A 21,703-nucleotide genomic window follows, 5' to 3' on the forward strand; every position below is an offset into this window, starting at 1 on the left:
TTTTTCTTTTGGAAATTCATTTTTGGCTTTTTTTCAATTTGTATTTACTAAAATAAGGTTACTTAAGAACTTTATCTCCTTTTTTCTTCATCTGGGCAATTTATTTTTTTTTAATAAATATTCATCCATTTTATTTAGTTTGTCAGTTTTATTGGCATATAATTGAAAGAAATAGCTCCCTAGTAATTTCTTTTCTTTCACTCTCATCACATTTATTTTTTTCATTTTTTACATTGGCAATTTGGTTTTCTTTTTTTTTAAATCACATTAACTAATGAATTCTCTATGGAATGAAAGTTTGTTGGATTTTTTTTCCAAAAAGCAGTTTTATTTTTAATTCAACTGTGTTGTTGTTGTTGTTGTTGTTGTTGTTTTTGTTTTTTTTTTTTTTTTAGTTCATTTATCCTTTGATATTCAGGATTCCTATTTTTGGTGATAATTTTTTTTTAATTTGTTGATTTTCTATGGTTTTTTGCTACATGCTCAATTTGTTAATCTGCTATTTCTCTTTTATAGATAAAAGTGTTTTGGAGTTATAAATAATCTACCTAATTACTACTTTGACTTCATCTCATAAAGTTTGCTATTTTGGTTTATTATTGTCATAACCTTGAATAAAATCATTATTGCTATGATGTATTCTTTGAACTCATTTTTTTAAGATTGTTATTTCACTTCACTTTAAATCTTTGTTTCAAAGGCCTTTTGTTGGATATAATTTTATTATATTATGGCCAGTAAAAGAAGCATTTAGTGTTTCTGATTTTCTGTACTTGTTGGTGAGGTTTATATGCCCTAATACACAGTCAGTTTTTGTTGCAGTGCTATTCATAGCAAAGAAATAGTTTTATTCCTTTCTGTTCCCATTCAATATACAAATTTTAAATTCTATGCATTTCTTGCATTTTTTATTTGTTTTGTTAGATTTCTCTGGGTCTGAGAGAATTGAGTTCCTGCACTGCTATAGTTCTATTATTTGTTTCCCGCTAAAACTTGCTTAAATTTAAAGAATTTAGATACTACACAATTTGGTAGATAAATGTTTAGTGCTGATATTAATTCATTGCCTATAGTATCTTTCAGCAAAATGTAGATTTCCTGTTTTATGTTTTAATTAGGTCTAGTTTTACTTTTTTGCTGTGTCTTAAGATTGTGATTGCTACCCCTACTTTTTTTTTTTTTTTTTTTTTTTACTTCAGTTGAAGCATAATAGATTCTGTTCAGTCCCTTATTTCAATTCTATATACATCTTTTGGTTCTAACTGGGTTTTTTGTAAACAGCAAATTGTTGAATTCTGGTTTCTAATCCATCCTGATGTCCTTTTCTATTTTATGGGTAAGTTTTATCACATTCACATTCAAATCTGTGGTTGCTAACTATTTCCCTTCATTTTCTTATGCTCATCTTTCTCTTTGTTTTCCACCCTTCTTTAAAAGTTGTTTTCATTTTGTTTTTTGACTAATCTCTCCTTTAAAGAAATATTCTTATTCTCTCTCTCCTTTTTTTTTTAACTCCTTTCCCTCCTAATTTCTTGTTGGATAAAATATATTTCTGTACACAACAGTATTTGTATGTATATATATATATATATATGTATATTTTTCCCTCCTTTGATGAGTTTAGATAAGACTGTTGCTTGCTGATCCTTGCCAATATTATTTCTTTATTGTGTAGACTTTTATTTGGTTATCCCACTTATTTGAAATAATTTTCCCCATTATTCTTCTTTCATCTCTCTTCCAGTGTATTTCTCTTTTATTCTCTTCCCATTCTTTTTTTAATCATCAAAACATAATAGAATCATTCCCTATTAAATTTTTCTATGATTCTTAATGATGATAAAGTTCTAAGGGGATACATGTATCATCTCCCCATCATAGAACATAAATAGTTTAACCTTATTTATTTTCCTTAAGATTGCTTATTCACATTTACCTTTTTATGCTTCTTTTAACTCCTATGTTTATATATCAGATTTTCTACTCAGCTTTGGTTTTTTCATCAGCAATAGCTTAGAAGGCTTCTATTTCATTAAAAATCCATTTTTCCCATTTAACATTTTATATGTGATTTCTCTGATTAAGTTATTCTTGGTTGTAAGGCTGCATCTTTTGCCTTCTGGAATATCATATTCTAAGTTCTCCATTCATTTATAATTATGAATAGTAAAATCATATCTGATAATTACTTCTGGCACCTTTTCTTTGACCTAAGAGCTCTGGATTTTGTCTATAACAATCTTTGGTGTTTTTATTTTGGTGTTATTTGATGGATTCTTGCTATGATAGATTCTTTTTTCTGCTGCTTTGGTGTCAATTCTCCATCATCATTATCATCATTCCTTCCCCCTATGAAAAACTGCATATACATATGCAAATCTTTTGAGATTTTTTGAAATATAATATCTAGTAATGACTTTCTGGTAGTCTGGTGATTCTTAAATTTTATCTCCTAGTTCGGTTTCCTAGATCAGTTGCTTTAATTGTGAGTTATCTCATATTTTCTTCTATTCTTTCACTCTTTTGACTTTATTTTAATATTTCTTGATGTCTCATGGAGTCATTAGCTTCTATTTAGTCAATTCTAATTTTAGGAAAAGGAACAAGCTAGGGACCAGTGGATCACAGCAACAAGACTCAGACCCACATACACATGTACATATGTGTGGCTTATAGACAGAGAACGTCAGATAAGGAAAGATTGTGAGGTGAATATTTGGTGGCAGAATATTTGGAAATGTCAAATGGGGAACAAGTATACCAACTTGTGTTAATAAACTCATTATGTTTAGGGTCATGGGAGAAGAACGACTCTTTATTGGAGAGGGTGGCTGATGGAGAACTAGGTTTCCATGAGTTAAATAAGATAGAAACATTGTGAAAAGAATAGTCAAGGATGAAAGAATAATTAAGTAGGAGTTCCAGAATTCACAATGGAAAAGAAAGTCAGAGAAAGAAACATTAGAGAGTTATAGAATTGATGTGGACAGTGACAAAGGTATGTGGAGAGGTAGCCAAGGGGTTGGGGGCGGAGCATTGCACCCTTTGGTAACAGAGATTCTGAATCCCTGGGATTGGGAGACCAGGTGGTAGAAATGTGCGGCCACAAGAACCAGTTGGTTAGAGCCTAAATGATGGAGACAGATAAAGGGAGTGACCTGAAGTCAGGAAAATGAATATTCTTGAATTTGAATCTGATCTCAGACACTTCCTGGCTGTGTGACCCTGGGCAAATCACTCAACCCTGTTTGTCTCAGGTTCCTCTTCTGTAAAATGAGCTCCAGAAGACAATGACAAAGCGCTCCAGTATCTTTACCATGAAGTCAGATACAACTGAAAAATGACTGACCAACAAAATCATGGGAGATACATTTTAGGAAGCCAATTGGAGGGCCCCCAAGGAGAGTGCTCAGGAGACTGCTATGCCCAGCAAAGGGAGGACCTGGGGATGTTCAGCCTGAAAAAGGAAAGACGCTGGAGACGTGATAGCTGTTGAACAAAAGTGATAGGATGTGGAAGAGCTGGCAAGAATGGCAGATATTTTAGAAAGGCATACTTAAGCTTGATATAAGACAAATCACGCTAACAATTAGAGTCATCTAAAAGCAAAATAGATGGTTTTACTAGTGAACTCCCCCTCACTGGAGGTCTGCAAGCAGAGGCTGGATGGTCACTTGGACAATCGGTCGGACTAAATGAGATTCGGTCCTTTCCCACCCTGAGACTCTGGGATTCTGTGCACACTAACAGTAGTAAAGAAAGGCAAGATCTTGCAGCTCTGGGATTTGCAGGCTTCTCTCAAGCAGTGGAGAGAAAACCAATTCAGTGATTAATTTCCTCCCAGTGAAAATGATTAGTTTTCCTCCATCTGTTTTCACCTTCTACAAACTGCTCTGATCTTTCTTCCATTTCTCCTTATTTCCTGTGCCCCAGTTTTCAATTAGAAATATGCTAATCCGTTTCACCAGGCCTCTAGTTGTGATGTGTAAGTGACTAACAATTTGAACTCTATTCTTAGATCCTAGTCACAACAGCAGTTCTGAATTTCACAATGTAATTTCAAGAGTGTGAACGTCTCCTCCCCCAGCTATTTTTCCCAAATCTGCAAAAAGTCTCAAGTCCCTATGCTGTTTGAACCATTTAAAAAATAATTCACCTGGGAAGACTGTGACATTATGCAGAGATCACACCATAGGTTTCCAATGGAAACTTAAAGAGTAAAGAACAGGCAGTCTAAGTGTCCCTGGTTTTTAAGAAGGAGAGGACCATCCAGATGGATATCTGGTTCTTTAAGGTTACAAGAGCCAAGCATTTAGTCCACAGAGAATAGTACACAGTTTTACTAGTCCACACATGCTGTAACAAAAAAAAATTAGATTGTGAATCACATGCATGTTTCATTTGTCATGTGTTACACCTAATAACTATAAAGGGTAATTAATAATAACTAAGTAAAACAATTGGAACATAGATGATTTATTGATGAAGCATTCAAAAGAATAGATCGGTGATTCTCCCCAGTTTATCCAAAAAAGCATTTTATCAAGTAAGTCCCAAAAGCCTAATTAGTTATGACAAAAACAAACAGGATGCAAACTTAAATAATCCAATTCTATTGGGGGAAAATTTAGGGGCTTTCCGAGTGGGGAGAGGGAAAGAATAAGTTTTAGTCCAGTTGGGAGGGGGATGATTCTGTCTTTATTCATAAAATGAAAGTGTTAATTAGTTACATCCACCTAAATGTATGCAACAATAGATGCCTTGTATAATTTAGTTTCCCATGAATTAATACCAGAAAAACAACAAGATGGAGGAGAATGCATGTGGCTGCACAAGAGAGGGTCAGTATTCAAAGAGAATCTGATTGATCCTTTCTGATTTTCACACTCATGTAATTGCATTTTATACATCACCTTTATTTTATCCTGTGGTAACCATGAAAGAAATTAGGAAAAGCAGATTTGAGTCCCAATTTTAAGTCTACTTAAGGTCACAATACCTCACCCCAGTTTCCTCATTTGCAAATGGAAATAGTATACAAATATCACTTTACCTGTCTTATGAAACAGAGCAAGGGAGATAGCAGGCTGGCCTTGGAACTGGCAAGACCTGAATTCAAGTCCTGGCTCTTACCTGTAACAAGATAACTGTGGTCAAGTCATTTAACACATCAGTGTGCCTCAAAAAACTCTCTAAGAATATAAATTGTGGATATGTTGTTATTCTGCATCGTTAGAGGGAATTTTCATGGAAGGAGCTCCTTCATATACAAAATAAATGACCTGAATATCTCTTCCTACCTCCAAAAAACAAACAAAAAACTAAACCTATCTTACAGAGTTATTGTAAGAAAAGTGATTTGTAAATTGTAAAGTACTACATCAATCCATAACTTTATCACCGGGAACCTGCGATATGTCAGATGCTTAGACCCAAAAATACAAAGTCAGAAATTAAATAGCCCTTGCCCTCAAAGAGCTTACATTCTATGGGTGGTAACAGCATGTTTACATATAGTCAATAAAGCATTTATATACAAAATGAATACATTATGATCTGAGAGAAGAGTAAGAACAACTGACAGAATCAAGAAAGTTTCCCATTCTTTGTGTCTTCTGTCCACTTCTGAACAAGGGTAGAATCTACTTCACCAAATGATCTATTTTTGGAGGATGAAGATTTCGCTTGAATGTCCATATTCTAGCTTTTTTCAGACTAATTTTGGCTGCATCCCTGCATAACCTTCCCACAATACTCTGTGAAATGCTACCCCTAAAGTCCTCCTTTGTTGCTTCATTGTGAAATGGAGGTGACTTGAAGGTTCCTTTGAGAGGACAAGCTTTATAGATCTCATCAAATGTGGAAGGCTTTTAGTATAGGCCTGGTAATTCACTGTCAAAGGAGGACCTGGCTCAATATAGAGGCTCATCACCAGGAGGAAGTATAAGTCTGATCACAGCAAGTCATGAAGACTTACCCCTAAGCTGTGGTGGACTACATGCAGGCTGCCTTGGTGGAAAAAGTGTTCACCCTGGTAAAAAAAAAAACAAAAAAACATTATTCCTGGAAGAATTGAAATGTATGCTAGACCAGGACACTGTGCTAGACCAGAAGAATATATATATGTGTGTGTGTGTGTGTGTGTGTGTGTGTGTATAATTATGAATTGTGTTATTAATAATAATGGTTGCTTAAGATCCTAAGATTTAGAACTGAAAAAGACTTTTTTAAAAGATCATTTAGTTTAGCGCCCTTAATTTTACAGAAGAAGGAACTATCATGTGATGTGTTCAGACTTAGAAAACATTGTCCTATAAACCATATGATTTTAAATCTCAAACTCCCACTTAGTACTGAAAAATTCAGTGACAACAAAAATAATATTAACTCTCATTTTATATAACATGCTAAAAGTGCCTTCATTACAACAAAGATGTCAAATGAGCAAGTATTATTACCCCATTTTAGATACATGATGAAATGGTCAAGTCAATTACAAATTTATCTAACTGCATTATATTCAGAATATCAATGTGGCAAGTATAAAAAAATTTTACAAATATAAAAAATCCAGCAACTTGGATTCTGATAATCATTTGAACCCTAGAATATTCACCACTTTTTAAAATTTTTAATATTTTTATTTTTCCCAGTTCCATTTAAAACAAAATTTTTATACTTGTTTTTAAACTTTTGAGTTCTAGAGTCTTTAGACCCTAGAGTCCCAGTGGTCCTCAAACTTTTTAAATAGGGGGCCAGTTCACTGTCCCTCAGACTGTGGGAGGGCCAGACTATAGTAAAAACAAAACCTCACACTCTGTCTCTACCCCTCAGCCTATTTGCCATAACCTGGAAGGCCACATAAACGTCCTCAGCAGCTGCATCTGGCCCATGGGAAGTACTTTGAGAACCCCTGCACTATTAGTCAATTAACTCCACCATCTTTTATATCCTAGATTCTTATCCAGGAATATGACTTATTCAGTCTCAAGTGTGGCCCTTATATTTCCCCCTTCCTCTGTCTTCTCTTTGTTTGATTGCATTTTTCAGTCTTCATGCACATAATGGCCTATATTAATCTTCAGATTCAAACATCTAAAACCAGAAATACCTTTTAGATTAAAGTCCAGCTCTCTTCTTTTCAGTATCCTAGTTGTATGAGGGCATAAGAATAGAAAACTACCCTGAAGATTATTGTCTATTAAGAGATCTCATATTTCATGAAATGTGAACTGGACAAAGTCAATTAACAGTGACTATAGAGTGTTTTGAAAAAACTTCAATATTTTTCATGGTCATACTTTACATGTAAATACATACAATCTTAGGACCTAAGGATCATTCCCCTTAGGAGTCAGCATCTTTATTCTCTGAAGTCTCAGAATGTCACTCTTAAGTTGATTCATGTCTCTTTTCTGAAAATCTCAGCAATGTAATGGGGCATTGAACAAAATGTCCCAAAAGCTAACGCCATAATAAGACAACTCTTGACTATTCTAAATCTACCCTCTACAGCAGCACAGAAACAGATTCTCTCAGCTGTAATTATTTCTCTCACTCTCTCAGGTCCTGTCTTTTTTTTTGACATTTCAAAAATTCTATTCATAGTGCTGCATCCAGTGATTATATTTGCCCAAAGGCAGATGAAATTGTCACAGGATGCTGGCAAAGGGGCCAGAATTGCCCATTGCCTCCATTAAAAAAAATTTTATTAAATTTATTTAGTATTTTATTTTTTGCCAGTTGCATGTAAAAACAATTTTAACATTTGTTTTTAAAACTTTGAGTTCCAGATTCTTTCCCTTCCTTCATCTCTGTCCTTCCTCATTGAGAAAACAAGCAATTCAATACAGGTTATATATGTATAGTCATGCAAAACATTTTTACGACATGTGAAAGAAACATAAACCAGGAAAAAAATCAAACCCAATCTTAAGAAAAATAAAAATTTTTAAAAAGTATGTCTTAATCTGTATTCAGACACCATCAATTCTTTCTCTGGGTTTGTAGCATTTTTCATCATAATTCCTTCAAAGTTGTCATGGTTCATTTATTGATGAGAATAGCTAAGTCATTCACAGCTGATCATCTTATGATATTGCTATTACTTTGTACACAAAACATATCATTTTGCATCTGCTCAGAAATCTTTCCAGGTTCTTGAAGGTGTATTGCTCATCATTTCTTACAACACAACAGCATTCCATCATAATCACATACCACAGTTTGTTCAGCCAGAATTCTTTGCCTCCAGAAAAAAGCTGCTGTAAATATCTTTGCACATATAGATCCTTTTCCTTTTTGTTTTCTTTCTCTTTTGGAACATAGACCTAGGAGTGGTATTGGTAGGTTAAAGGGTATGACATGGTTGTATAGCCCTTTGAACATAGTTCCAAAATGCTCTCTAAAATGGTTAAATCAATTTACAATTCTACCCACAATGCATTAATGTCTAATTTCCCCCACGTCCTCTCTTATATTTGTTATTTTCCTTTTCTGTCCGATTAGCCAATTAGTGTATCGTTATACATATATATAATATAAAGGTATGAGGTAGTACCTCACTAATCAATAGTGAGACCATTTCTTTATATGACTATAGATAGTGTTGATTACTTCATTGAAAAGCTGTTCATATCTTTTGATCTTTTATCAATTGGGGAATGACTCATGTTCATAAATTTGGCTCAATTCCCCATATGTTTGAGAAATTAGCATTATTTCCATATGCACAAATTAATACATAGCTTATGATAGAATCAAAGGCTTTGGAGCCTGGAAGAGACCTTCAATGGCACCTCATCCAATCCTTTAGAGCCTCAGAGAGGCTAAGTACCATACCAAGCTCACATATTCAGCAGATAGCAAGTCAGGGACTCGCTCCCAAATCTCCCAATTCCAAGTCCAATGTTATTTTTTTCCTTTTGCTATAATGTCTTTATAATTATCTGCTTCCCTGTGTTCTTGGAAAAAAAAAAAAAGATGTATAAATCAATCACAGTTACTCGTTATAGGATAGAATAGTGGATAAAACTATTAGAAATTGCTTTTAAAAATAGAAAAGTTGATCAGGAAAATAGCTTAGATACATAGTAGCCAAGAATGAAAATAGTATAATTCGCTCCCATAAAACAGAAGCGAATAGCAGGGTGGATTAAAAAACAAAATCCTACAATATGTTGTTTACAAGAAACACATTTTATACAGAGAGACACATACAGAGAAAAGGTAAAAGGCTGGAACAGAATTTATTGTGCTTCAGCTGAAGTAAAAAAAAAAAAAAAAAAAGCAGGGGTAGCAAATTCTGATCTCAGATAAAGCAACAGTAAAAATAGATCTTATTAAAAGAGCTAAAGAGGGAAAGTACATTTTGATAAAGGGCACCATAAATAATGAAGTGGTAACCACCAATGTATCTAGTGTCAAACTGGATAGCCCATAAACATCTCAAACTTACTGTCTTAAAAAACAACTCAATATCTCTCTCCACCTCCCCAAAAATCCCAATACTTTCCTCTTCTGAATTTCTCTATTATTATCCAGGGTAACTACCATTCTCTCAGTCGCATAGGCTCACAACTATATCATCCTTAATTCCTTGGATATATCCATCCCGCATAACGAATCTGTTGTCAAATCTCTAGTATTTACAACATCTCTAGAGTACTTTCTTTCACCCAGCCTTCTGTGGGCCATTCATTAGACTACTGTAATAACCTTCTAGTTCATCTCCTTACTTCAAAACTCTTCACTACTCCAATCTATTCTCCATGTAACTGCCAAGGTGATTTTTTTGAAGTATAGGACTAATCATGTAATTTCCTCCTCAGTTATCTCCAGTGGATACTTTTTATCTTCAGCATCAAATATTAAATCCTCTATTTGGCTTTTAAAGCTCCTCATAACGTGATCCTTCCTAATTTTTTCAGTCTTCTTATACTTTATTATCTTCCACGTAATCTTCAGTGAGGAATAGTGACCTTCTTGTTGTTCAAGTTAAATTCACAAGCATTTATTAAGTGCTTACTATATAGGTTTTTAAAAATATGTAATATAATAAATACATATAAATACTTTGCTTATGATTGCCAAATTAGAGCCACTATGGAGTAGATAATACTATCCAACATTTAGTAATTATGTTATCCTGGACAAGTCATTTAATTCCTTTGTGCCTCAGATAACTTCCTAGAATCTATAACTCACTATGGTTGTGATCTCCTATATATATGTACATATATGTATATATGGTATATAAATTACAGATTTTTCCCATTTGCATACCAAGACAATGTGGTGAATAAAACACCAAATATATTTCTTCCTTCTTTTTTCAGGTTGCTTGCCCAAATTCATGATGAACTGCTATTTGAAGTGGAGGACTCACAAATTCCTGAATTTGCAGGTGATCTTAAATGTTACAGTAAAGCGTAACATAGCTACTTCTCTTTTTAAAAATTTTATTTTCTCTCAATTGCACATAAAATAATTTTAATACTCATTTTTAATGTTAAGTTACAAATTCTCTCTTTTGTTCTTTCCCCTCTCTTCTCTCTGAGGTGGTGAACAATTGATGTAGGTTATACATGAACAATCTTGCAAAACACATTTTCATATTCATCATATTATGAAAGAAAACAGACTAAAAAAAGCAAAGAAAGTAAAAAATATAGGATAATTTGATCTGCATTCAGAATCCATCAATTCTTTCCTTGGAGGTAGATAGTATTTTTAACATGGATTGTTTGGAATTATCTTTGATATATATATATAATTTTTTTTTCCCCCCCTGAGGCTGGGGTTAAGTGACTTGCCCAGGATCACACAGTTGGGAAGTGTTAAGTGTCTGAGATCAGATTTGAACACGGTCCTCCTGAATTCAGGGCTGGTGCTCTATCCACTGCGCCACCTAGCTGCCCCATCTTTGATCATATATTGCTGACAAGATCTAAGTCATTCACAGTTGACCATCATGCAATGTTGCTTTTATTGTGTACAGTTTTCTTTGGTTCTACTCACTTAACTTAGCATCAGTTCCTGTAAGTATTTCCAAGTTTTTGTAAAACCATTCTGCTCATAATTTCTTATAGTAAAATACTATTCCATCATAAACCACAACCTGCTCTAGCTACTTCTCTTTTATGAAAAAGTTTAATATGACTTCTAAGTAAATAAAAACCTACAGTCATCTAATACTAAAAGTAAAAGGAAAGTTACAGTTCATCTAAATCAACTTTTTTATTTTTCTAATGAGAAAATGGAGCTCTGACAATAGAATCCCAAGTCATTGAATCAGAGAATGTGAGAGCCAGCTAGCATCTTTGAATAGATGATCTTATTTAGGTTGGAAGGGACCTCAGGGACCATCTAGTCTAGCCCCTTCTTTTGACTTGAAGGAGACTGCTGAGAGATCAGAACTATTTCTCATCTAAACTATGAAATCAGCTATTTCTCTTCAATGTCTGCTCTCCATTCATACCACCTCTTGCCTCAGACTTGCAGTCCAATTACTCCCCTGATCACACCTCTCCCAGGCTTGTAGTGATTAATGTAGTATCTCCACAGGTCCATCATGTCTCAGTCTCAAGAATGGTGTTAGGGACTAAATATGTTCTCCTCTCCTTTCCCCTCCTCAAAAAAAGAGCAGCAAAGAAATAATCACTAATGGAAAAAAATGTCATATCTGTAATAGGGGAAATATTTTAGGGAAAAGGTGAACCTTTCTGACATTCTTCAATCATACTACATAATAGCTTCCTCCACCTTTGTATGAGACAGACCACATCTTACATTTAGTTAAGAGAGTCATTGAATAACTCCTCATGCCTTATGGACAAACATGGTTAGCAGACACATAGGATAAGAAGACTGACTTGTAGGACTTGGATCTGCACCTACAAAAATTAAATCAGTTTTTCAAGTTATTATTATTACCTAAATTACAACCAGAAAGAGGCTTTTTTTTTCCTTCTCTTAACAAGACAGTCAGTGACATGTTCCAGTATAAGGCAAAATCATAACTACAGACAGGATGTTCCACATTCTGCTTTGTTGAGTGGATTTTAACCATCTCTGTCCCCACAGATCTTTACCTCCTAAGAAGAGATCACTCAGCATTTGGGAGACTAAGCTTCTAGTTTGCCTTTTGATATTTCTTCAATGTGTCACCTTAGGGAAGGTGATGCTGAACTTTCATTCTCTCTTCTATAAAACGAAAGGTTAGACTGGAGGATCTCTAAAGGTCTCTTTCAAATATAATAATCTAAAAATCTAAATCATGTTTCCTTTAAAAACCTGAGATCCCTCAACTGTAAAATAGGATAATAATAGTAGTTATGTTACTTCTCTATGTTGTGAGGAAAGCACTTGGCAGATATTTAAGTGTTCTATCAAAGTGTGAGCTTTTGCTACTATAAATGAGAATTATGTAAAAACAGACCTCAGGCCTGATGACAGAAGATCAAAGGACATATGAGTACTCTGTCATAAATGTGAAGGATAATGGGCTTAGAGTTTTATGTGCCCTTACCAACTTGGTGGAGTATTAATAGTGGTCTCCAGAGCCAGTCACCAGAATCTAATCCCAAGAGTTCCCATATAGATGTTCCATTGGGTACCACTTTTCAAGAATGTGGTGGAGGGAGTTCTGCCCAGATAGAACTTGACCTGGATGACTTTGAAGTCCCATCTAAGTGTTTGATTCCAAATTGGAGAGAACCCTGACCTATAAGCCCAAGGAGGCCTGGGATTTGAAAAGCAGCTTTTATATTAACCTACCGTGTAACCTCTGAGAAGATTCTTCGATTATCAGGTTTTCAGTTTCTTCCTCTGTCAATCACAAGTCTTGAACTAGAAAATTATGACCTGAGTGCTCCTCACAGCAGAGTTATCTTATATTCCCCCCACTCCCTCATAGTTCACATCCAAAAAGTTGTCAGGTCATATTGATTCTATTTCCCAGAATCCCTTGCATTTGATCTATCTTGTTCACTCCTTCTGCCATCACCCTAGTTCGGGGTTTTTATCATTTCTCCCTTGGATTATTTTAATTGCTTTCTAACTTCTAATTAATTTTTATTCTCAGTTTCATATTCTCAACCTTTCTACACCTCCTCCCCACCCAATGAGAAAGCAAAAAATATACTATTCATTATACAGATAGTCATCCAAAACATATTTTTCCATACTAGTTAACATTCCCCTCCCCCCAAAAAAAGCAAGAAAAATAAGAGGGGAAAATGTTTTAATCTGCACTATGAATGCATAAGTTTTTTATCTAAATGTAAGTTACATTTTATATCATGAGTCCTTTGGAATTGTGGAGATGTGCTGATGAAAGGTACTAAGTCTTTCACTCTTGATCACCTTCGCAATATTGCCATTGCTTTGTAGATTATTCTCCTGGCTCTGTTTACTTCACTTTGTAGCAGTTCTTAAAGGTCTTCCCAGGTTTTTCTGAAATTACGCCCTTCGTCATTTCTTATGGCATAGAAGTATTCCACCACATCAAAACACTGTCTCTGTTGGTCTCCCTGACTCCAGAATTTCCCTTGTCTTCCAATCTGCCCTTGATATTATTGCCAGATTGGTCTCCCTAGTGCACAGATATCATCATGTCACTTAATTTAAAACTCTTCAGTGCCTACCAAATGAGGATCAGACTCCTAAGCCAGGAGCATATGCCATAAAATGATGATCTTTCCAGCATTTCATACATAAACTGAACAATGGGCAAACTGAAACTTACCCAAACAGGGACCATACCCTCCTGCTTTAGCACCTTTGCTTCCTGCAACATTCCATATCTGTAAGCTACAGTAGAGTGAAAATGAGGACTGAGTTTGGAATCCAAGAACCTAGTTTTAAATTCTATATCAGGGGCAGCTAGATGGCACAGTGGATAGAGCATCAGCCTTGAATTCAGGAGGACCCGAGTTCAAATCTGGTCTCAGACACTTAACACTTCCTAGCTGTGTGACCCTGGGCAAGTCACTTAGCCCCAGCCTCCAAAAATAAATAAATAAATAAAAATAAATTCTATGTCAACTGTTTAGACAAGTGGGTAATCTGGGGGAGGTTGCTTAACCCCTCTAGGACCCATCTAATGATATCCAATGCCTGGCATTTATAAAGTGCTTTTTAAAATTTACAAAGTGCTATACAAATATTATCTCTTTAGCCTCCTTCATAGGAGTTTTTATTATTATCTCCATTTTAGAGATGAAGAAACTGAGACTAACAGAATTAAGTGACCTGCCCGGGGTCACACAGCTAATAAATATCTAAGGCTTGATTTGAACTGAGGAAGAAGAGTCCAGGACCAGCATTCTATCCATTGCACCAGCTAGTTGCCTCATTTTCCTTAGCTACTCACATGAGGAAGTTGGATTCCATGATCTTTCCCTCCTAGTGCTAGCACCTATGATTTAAATGATACCTTTTCTGTGAAATTCTTCTAATACTCACAGGTAGAAGTGATTTTTCCACACCAGATCTCTCATCTTCCTAATGCTTTTCTCATGTACATACTTTATATTATAGTTATCTGCATATGTTTTGCTTGCATAAATTATATTCTTGTTCTTTCCCACTAAGGCAAAATATTCATTGTGTAAGGGACACAATCTTCATAATATTTTTTCCAGCATCAAACAAAAGGCCTTGCATATAATAGGTTCTGAGAAAGTTTTATTGAATAAATGAAGCAAGAATGAACAAATGTGACCTTCTGGCTCACTCACAAAGTCCTTGTACCTCATGAAATGGTTGTGAGGTCAGGAATTCCTTAGGAGGCAGACCTTCCTCTTCTAAATGCAGACTCCCGTGCTGAGGGATTTTGAACCTTGCCCTTTATAAAATATCTCCTTTTATCGCATAAATAATCTACTTTTAGGAGCACAGCCTATATTCCTAGACAACCTATGTCTGACTGGAGTAATCTATAACATGGCAAAGTGGTGGGTGCCAGGACCAACCCCTGCACCTGAGCACAAGCAGGTAGAACAGGCTGTCCTCTGTTTGTGTTCTTGGAGAGAACCTCAAGCTGGACCATTCTGGAACAAGCTGGCAGCCAGCCCATTCACAAGCATTGATACTTAATCTGGAAGTGGTACCTGCATCTAATATCCATTTCTGTGGCCCTGAAAGGCCTTTCCTTCAGCAGGCCATGATATTATCTCCCAAGGAGCTAAGTCCAAATTTATAAACCCAGAACTGACCTGGCAGTCAAATGCTACCTTTCACTGGCTCATGAAAAATTTTCCTTAAACATTATGGGCAGCTATTCTGTTTTGCTTTTCTTCTCAGTAGCTTAAATCCCTGAAATACAAATAAAATTAGCCTCTTTCCTACATAGTTATTACCCCCAATCTACTTTACTTTGTCAGTCTCATTTCAATGCTGCCATAATAATGAGAATATTAACTCCCCACTTCCTCAGAATCCAAAACCTGGGCTTGATTCTGATCTCCTGTAAAACTGGTTTATTGAAGCCATCCATGCATTTATCTGCAGAATGAGACAGTCCATCACAAGGAATCCAAGCCTGGTTTCACTTAGGAGGAAATATGCCTCAGTTCAGCCCAGTTGATTTTTATATGGACCTTTTAAAGGCTTAGCTGATGGCTGCCACCCCAACAAGGCTGCTCTGAGCTAAGGGCCAGAGGGGGAGACCCTGGGACAGTTCAGCATCTCCCCTTGAACCCACCTGCAGCTCCAATCACAAAAGGTAACTATATCAGAGCTAGAAAAAGCCTCAGAACATAGAAACTCAGGGCTGGAAGGGACCTTGGACAGGGAATGTTGGACCTAAAAGAGACCTTCGATCACAAACCTCCACAGCTTAGAGGGGCCACAGAAACCACCTCATCTGGTTGCCTAATTTTACAAATGAAAAGCCTGAGACCCACACCGGAGACGTCCAGGTGCCGACAGAGCCTATACTAGAAGCCCACCCTCCACTCCCATCTCAATATTCTTTCCATCACACCAAATAGAGTTCCATAAAGCCAGCCTTGGGACAGAGGGGATTGTGACCACTTTGGAGATGTTCCGGCTAAGGCACAAGAGCCTACCTTTCCAGCATGCTTGCATTTCAAGTGGACCGTGGCCGTAGCTGTATCCTCTCCTTGCCTGTTGACAGAGCTAATTGGGGCCGGAGTCCAGGTCCTGTCTTTAGCCTCTTGCAACTTTTCTTTGCACTCAGCTTCCTTCTCTTTAAAACAGAGAGAATAACACATGTATCAGCCCATAGGGCACTTTGCCACAACAAGGCATATGGACAGTGTTGGCTTTGGAGTCAGGGGACCTGGGCTCCACTCCTTACTGTCTGGGTGACTTTGATCAAGTCATCACTTTTCTGGGGACCTGTTCCCTTCTCTGTCAAATGGAAATATGAGATTCCGTGGCCTTGATAACCTCAGTAAGGCTCACTGTGTGTTTTAACATAATAAAAATGGGATCTACGATCACCTCAAGGAGTGCTTCATATTGGATTGTGGCCAGTTGGTGAATTGATTGCTCTGAGAAGGTAAACAGCAACCGCTCGGGCAGAAAAATTAAATTCCTTGGGCCTCTTTTGCCCTTTAAGAGTGAGATGTAGCAGGGCTTCCCCCGGAGGGGCCTGATCTTTAAGCAAGCAGACTAGAATTCCAATCAGCCTCCAGAAAAGGCTCTCATGAGCTCTTTTCTTCTCCTGGGCTGTATCAGCCCCTCACATGCAGTCTGCTGTCCCATTTCTGCCTTCACAATAAACTTCCCCTGCCACCACCAGCTCCCTGGGGCAGTCCATCCGGCTTCTCTAAAATGCAGCTCTGCCCTGTCATACCCCCTACTCAGTACACTTCTGCGGCTCCCCTTGCACCCAGCAGCAATGATCTCTTTGACTTTTAAAGGCCCCTTGAACCTCCCCAGTCTTCCTCCACCCCATCACCCCTTGCTTGACTCAAATACACTGCTTCAGTGTCAACAGCCTCCTCTAGCTTCCTCACCTAAGGCAGCTGATCTCCCGACTCCAGACACTGCATCTGGATAGACTTGCATAAAATAATAAAGAAACGAGCAGAACCAAGAGAATGTTGTGTACAGTAACAGAAATATTGCTAGGTGACACAGCGGAGAGAGCATTGGCTCTGGATCAGGAAGACCTGAGCTCAAAGCCAGACTCAGATTCTTGATGTTTAATAACTGTGTGACCCTGGGCAGATCCCTTAACCCAGTTGCCTTGCCAACACCAAAAACCTTTGAGTCTCCTATGTCAGAGTTTACCGTCCAGCACTTGCTCATCCCCAGGCCTCCTGCTCAGACAGCCAATAGGAGAATATTGCCAAAACAAGAAGAGGTGAGAGGCAGTAGGAGGGAGGAACCCCTCTGTCCCAGTGTTCCCCAGGAGCTTCTAAAATAAACCAGTGTTTACAAATCATTTCAGTGATGCTTTTACAAACCATCACAGCCAATTCCAACCAGTTTCCTCCCAGCTGTAGAACATTCTCCTTTAAATCAACACCCCCCCAAAAAAAAACAAAACAAAACTCAAAGGCCAAAAAAGCAATGGGGGGGAAATGGATTAGGCACCTGCTAGGGGTGAGATCTCCCTTCAAATCCTCTCACAATGCTTACCGGTAGTGTGACCCAGAGAGGACACTTAATCTCTCCCTCCTCAGTGCAGTACAGAGCTTGGACTCGATGCCCTGTGGGACCTCTCCTGGTCTAACCTAAGACTCTGTGATTCTCTGACTAAGTTTGATCATGGCGGTCTCATATCTTGGAGGAAATGCCTTGCACAAGTCATTTAAACTCCATGAGCTATCATATTTCTTCACCTGTACAATGAGGCGTTGGATCAGATGCGTCACAGCTTCCTTCCTTCCTGATCCTATCAGTTCCATCAGTTCACTGAAACTACTTCAATGATCTGAGTACCAGACTTTAAAAAAAAAATCCATATTATCTTCTGGTTTTATGTCACTATCACTTCTGTTTATATTCCTGCCTTTCCCCATCCCATAGCTATCACTTCTAACAACAACAAAAAATTTTAAAAGGAAAAAAAAAGGAGCAGTTTCACAAAACTAACCAACACATTGATTAAGGCTGACAGCATATGCAATGACACAAATCCTAGTCTCCTGATTCTGCAAAAGAAGGGAATGAGGTTTATTTTCTCATCTCCTCTCTTGTGCTCGACTTGATTATTACAATTACAGCAGTCAGTTTCTTTTTTTTTTTCCTTTTCATTTACATTTTAATGGGCATCATGTTAGTCCTTATGCTGATTCTTCTAAAGTTCACTGTACATATAAATTTTCACTAGTTTCTCTGAATCCTTGGTATTTGTTATTTCTTTGGGCCAAATAATATTCTGTTACATCCACATTACACATTGCACATCCATGTTACAGTTTTTTTTTTTGAGCTATTTCCTAATTGTTAGCGAGCTCACATTCTGCTGCCACTACTGAAAAACACTGCTATAAATCTTGTCACATATTTGGGACCTTTTGCTCTGGCTTTGACCTCCTTAGAGTATATGGCTAATAATGATGTCCCTGGGTCAAGGGATGAACAGTTTAACTATTTCTTTTAGTATAATTCTAAACTGCTTTATAGAATGGTTAGACCAATTTACAGCTCGCACCAACAATCATTTCACTTTTGTCATTTTTGCTAATCAAAAAGGTATGAGGTCAAAACTTATAGTTTTTTCATTTATGTATCTTTTTAGTAGTGATTTAGAGCATTCTTTCACTATGATCTAGATAGCTTATAGCTTTTTTTTCCTTTTTTCTTTATTAAAGCTTTTTATTTTATACATGGATAATTCTTTGACATTAACCTTTGCAAAATCCTGTATTCCAATTTTCCCTCCTTCTCCCACCCCTCCCCTAGATGGAAAGTAGTCCAATATATGTTAAATATGGTAGAAATATGTATTAAATTCAATATATGCATCTATATTTATACAGTTATCATGCTGGACAAGAAAAATCAAAGCAGAAAAAATGAGAAAGAAAATAAAATGCAAGCAAACAAAAACAGAGTGAGAATGCTATGTTGTGATCCACACTCAGTTCCCACACTCCTCTCTGTGAATGCAGATGGCTCTCTTTGTCACAAGATCAGTGGAAATGGCCTGAATCATCTCCTTGTTGAAGAGAGCCATGTCCATCAAAATTGATCATCATATAATCTTGTTTCCTTATAGAACAATAATATTCCATCACTTTCATATAAAATAACTTATTCATCCATTCTCCAATTGAGGGGCATTCATTCAGTTTCCAGTTTCTGTCCACTACAAAAAGGGCTGCCACAAACATCTTTGCACATGTGGGTCCCTTTCCCTCCTTTAAGATCTTTCTAGGATATAAGCCCAGTAGTAACACTGCTGGGTCAAAGAGTATGTACAGTTTGGTAATCCTTTGGGCATAGTTCCAAACTGCTCTCCAGAATGGTTGGATCCGTTCACAATTCTACCAACAATGTATCAGTGTCCCAGTTTTCCCACATCCCCTCCATTATTCATCATTATCTTTTCCTGTAATCTTAGCCAATCTGAGAAGTATATAGTGATTATAGCTTTTTTTAAAAATTACCTGTGAATATTATTTGACCACTTATTTATTAGTTGGTCATCTGTTTGCACTGATTATCTGTATACTTTGAATATCAAACCTTTATCACATGTATTTACTGCAATGATTTTGGTGGGGGGCTGAGGTAATTAGGGTTAAGTGACTTGCCCAAGGTCACACACCTAGGAAGTATTAAGTATCTGAAGTCGGATTTGAACTCAGGTCCTCCTGACTTCAGGGTCAGCACTCTATCCACTGTACCATTTAACTGCCTCTCCTGCAATGATTTTTCTAATTAATTGTTTCTCTTCAAACTCTTAACATCAGTTTCATTCATACAAAAGCTTTTCAATTTTCATCATCAAAGTTGTCCATTTTACCTTCCGTGAAAGCCTAGTTCCTACATTTAATTAGGAATTTTCTCTTCTTTTCATAGTTGTGAAAGTCAATTCCTTTCTCCTATTTTTTGAGGTCATATGTAGATTCTTTCATTGGGTACTATATTTTCTGTATTCAGAAGTTCTGAGCCCTTTTTTATGTTTCCTACATTATGCCTTCAGCATTTTTTATTGATAATTTTGGGGGAAACTTATGATCTTTAAATTGTTTCTATATATTCTGTCTTCAAGGTCAATGGCTTTTGCATATATAAAAGTCATATATTCTTTTAATTTCATTATCTTTTGGTTATCCTCCACATCAGTATATTTGTATTTCAAATGTGTTATTCTCTCTTTCTCTTCTTTGGAGAATTTGTTATTATGGATTCAAGTTTTTTTCTGCTCTGCTAATTATTTCTGCTGTGCAAAGCATAAATTCATTTGTTTCTTTTATAATCTCTCTCAGGATGCTTATTTCTTTTTTAAATCCCAAGAATATACTGCTGTGGTATAATGCTATCCATGTTCTTTTGAAAACTCACAGAATTCTGTTTCATCAAATATTGGTTCAGTTTCCTTCATCTCAAAATACTTATTTACAAGGGTTTGTGATCTTTTGAATATTTTGGTATTTACCCTCCATTTCAGTTTTTGTAGCTTCTCTGTTGATTTATCTACTTGTGGCTCTAGATTTTTAATTGATTTTCTTTCATCTTGAAATCCTTAGTTTTAACTTTTTCCTTTATTGTCCTCTGTCACTCATTTTCTGATCCCTCCCTTTGACTACAATACTGTCTCAGCTTCCTTCCACATTGGGAAATTTACTTTCCAACAACCTTCATCACAACCCCAAGAAGCTTCTTGGGCAACAGGACTGACCCTAGCTATAATCCAATCCATTATCCTTTAGGCCAGGTTCTTTCCATTCTTTTTAATTCTCAGGCTGTTGAATGAGCAATTACCACTTTGTGCAAGATTAGTTAAAGAGAGAGCAAGTGTTACAAGCATATTCTACTGCTTAGAAACTTACCTTCCCGGTTATGGAATATTATTGCTCTGTAAGAAATGACCAGCAGGATGAATTCAGAAAGACCTGGAGAGACTTACATGAACTGATGCTGAGTGAAATGAGCAGGACCAGGAGATCATTATACACTTCAACAATGATACTGTATGAGGATGTATTCTGATGGAAGTGGATATCTTCAACAAAAAGAAGATCCAACTCACTTCCAGCTGATCAATGATGGACAGAAACAACTACACCCAGAGAAGGAACACTGGGAAGTGAATGTAAATTGTTAGCACTACTGTCTATCTACCCAGGTTACTTATACCTTCGGAATCCAATACTTAACGTGCAACAAGAAAATAGGATTTACACACATATATTGTATCCAGGTTATACTGTAACACATGTAAAATGTATGGGATTGCCTGTCATCTAGGGGAGGGAGTAAAGGGAGGGAGGGGAAAATCTGGAAAAATGAATACAAGGGATAATGTTATAAAAAAAAATTACTCATGCATATATAACGTCAAAAAATTTATAATTATAAAATTAATTTTTAAAAAAAAGAGAGAAAAAAAAGAAACTTACCTTCCTTAAATTAGGGACTGCCCCATTCAGAGGACAGTATAGTTGCTCACTCCTTGTCTTAACATCTCCCTCCTCCTAATGTGGCTATGCTGCTTATTAGAACAAAATGGTGGGGAAAGGCAGGGATTGGGTTCACTGTCAAAGTCTCTACA

The 21,703-nt window shown here is 36.5% G+C and overlaps 1 protein-coding gene and 1 long non-coding RNA gene across 3 annotated transcripts in view; one reads left to right on the top strand and one right to left on the bottom strand.

The window, feature by feature from the left end:
- Window positions 1-21,703, top strand: part of POLN (DNA polymerase nu) — a 303,906-nt gene that overhangs the window by 269,331 nt on the left and 12,872 nt on the right. The window contains exon 22 of the mRNA XM_074273159.1: window positions 10,338-10,405. Within this exon, the coding sequence (XP_074129260.1) occupies window positions 10,338-10,405 (68 nt within the window). The remainder of the gene's footprint in view (window positions 1-10,337; window positions 10,406-21,703) is intronic.
- Window positions 2,929-21,703, bottom strand: part of LOC141545864 (uncharacterized) — a 31,146-nt gene continuing 12,371 nt past the window's right edge. Inside the window, exons 4-6 of one of the 2 annotated variants that reach the window (XR_012483161.1) lie at window positions 16,074-16,213; window positions 5,978-6,031; window positions 2,929-5,133 (exon numbers count right to left, since the gene is read on the bottom strand). This is a non-coding gene — a long non-coding RNA (uncharacterized LOC141545864). Of the gene's footprint in view, window positions 5,134-5,977; window positions 6,032-12,804; window positions 13,595-16,073; window positions 16,214-21,703 lie in introns of those variants that run through there. The other variant, XR_012483162.1, reaches the window with a different exon arrangement.

Source organism: Sminthopsis crassicaudata, chromosome 6 (genome assembly GCF_048593235.1).
Source record: "Sminthopsis crassicaudata isolate SCR6 chromosome 6, ASM4859323v1, whole genome shotgun sequence".
In the NCBI taxonomy this organism is placed as follows: Eukaryota; Metazoa; Chordata; class Mammalia; order Dasyuromorphia; family Dasyuridae; genus Sminthopsis; species Sminthopsis crassicaudata.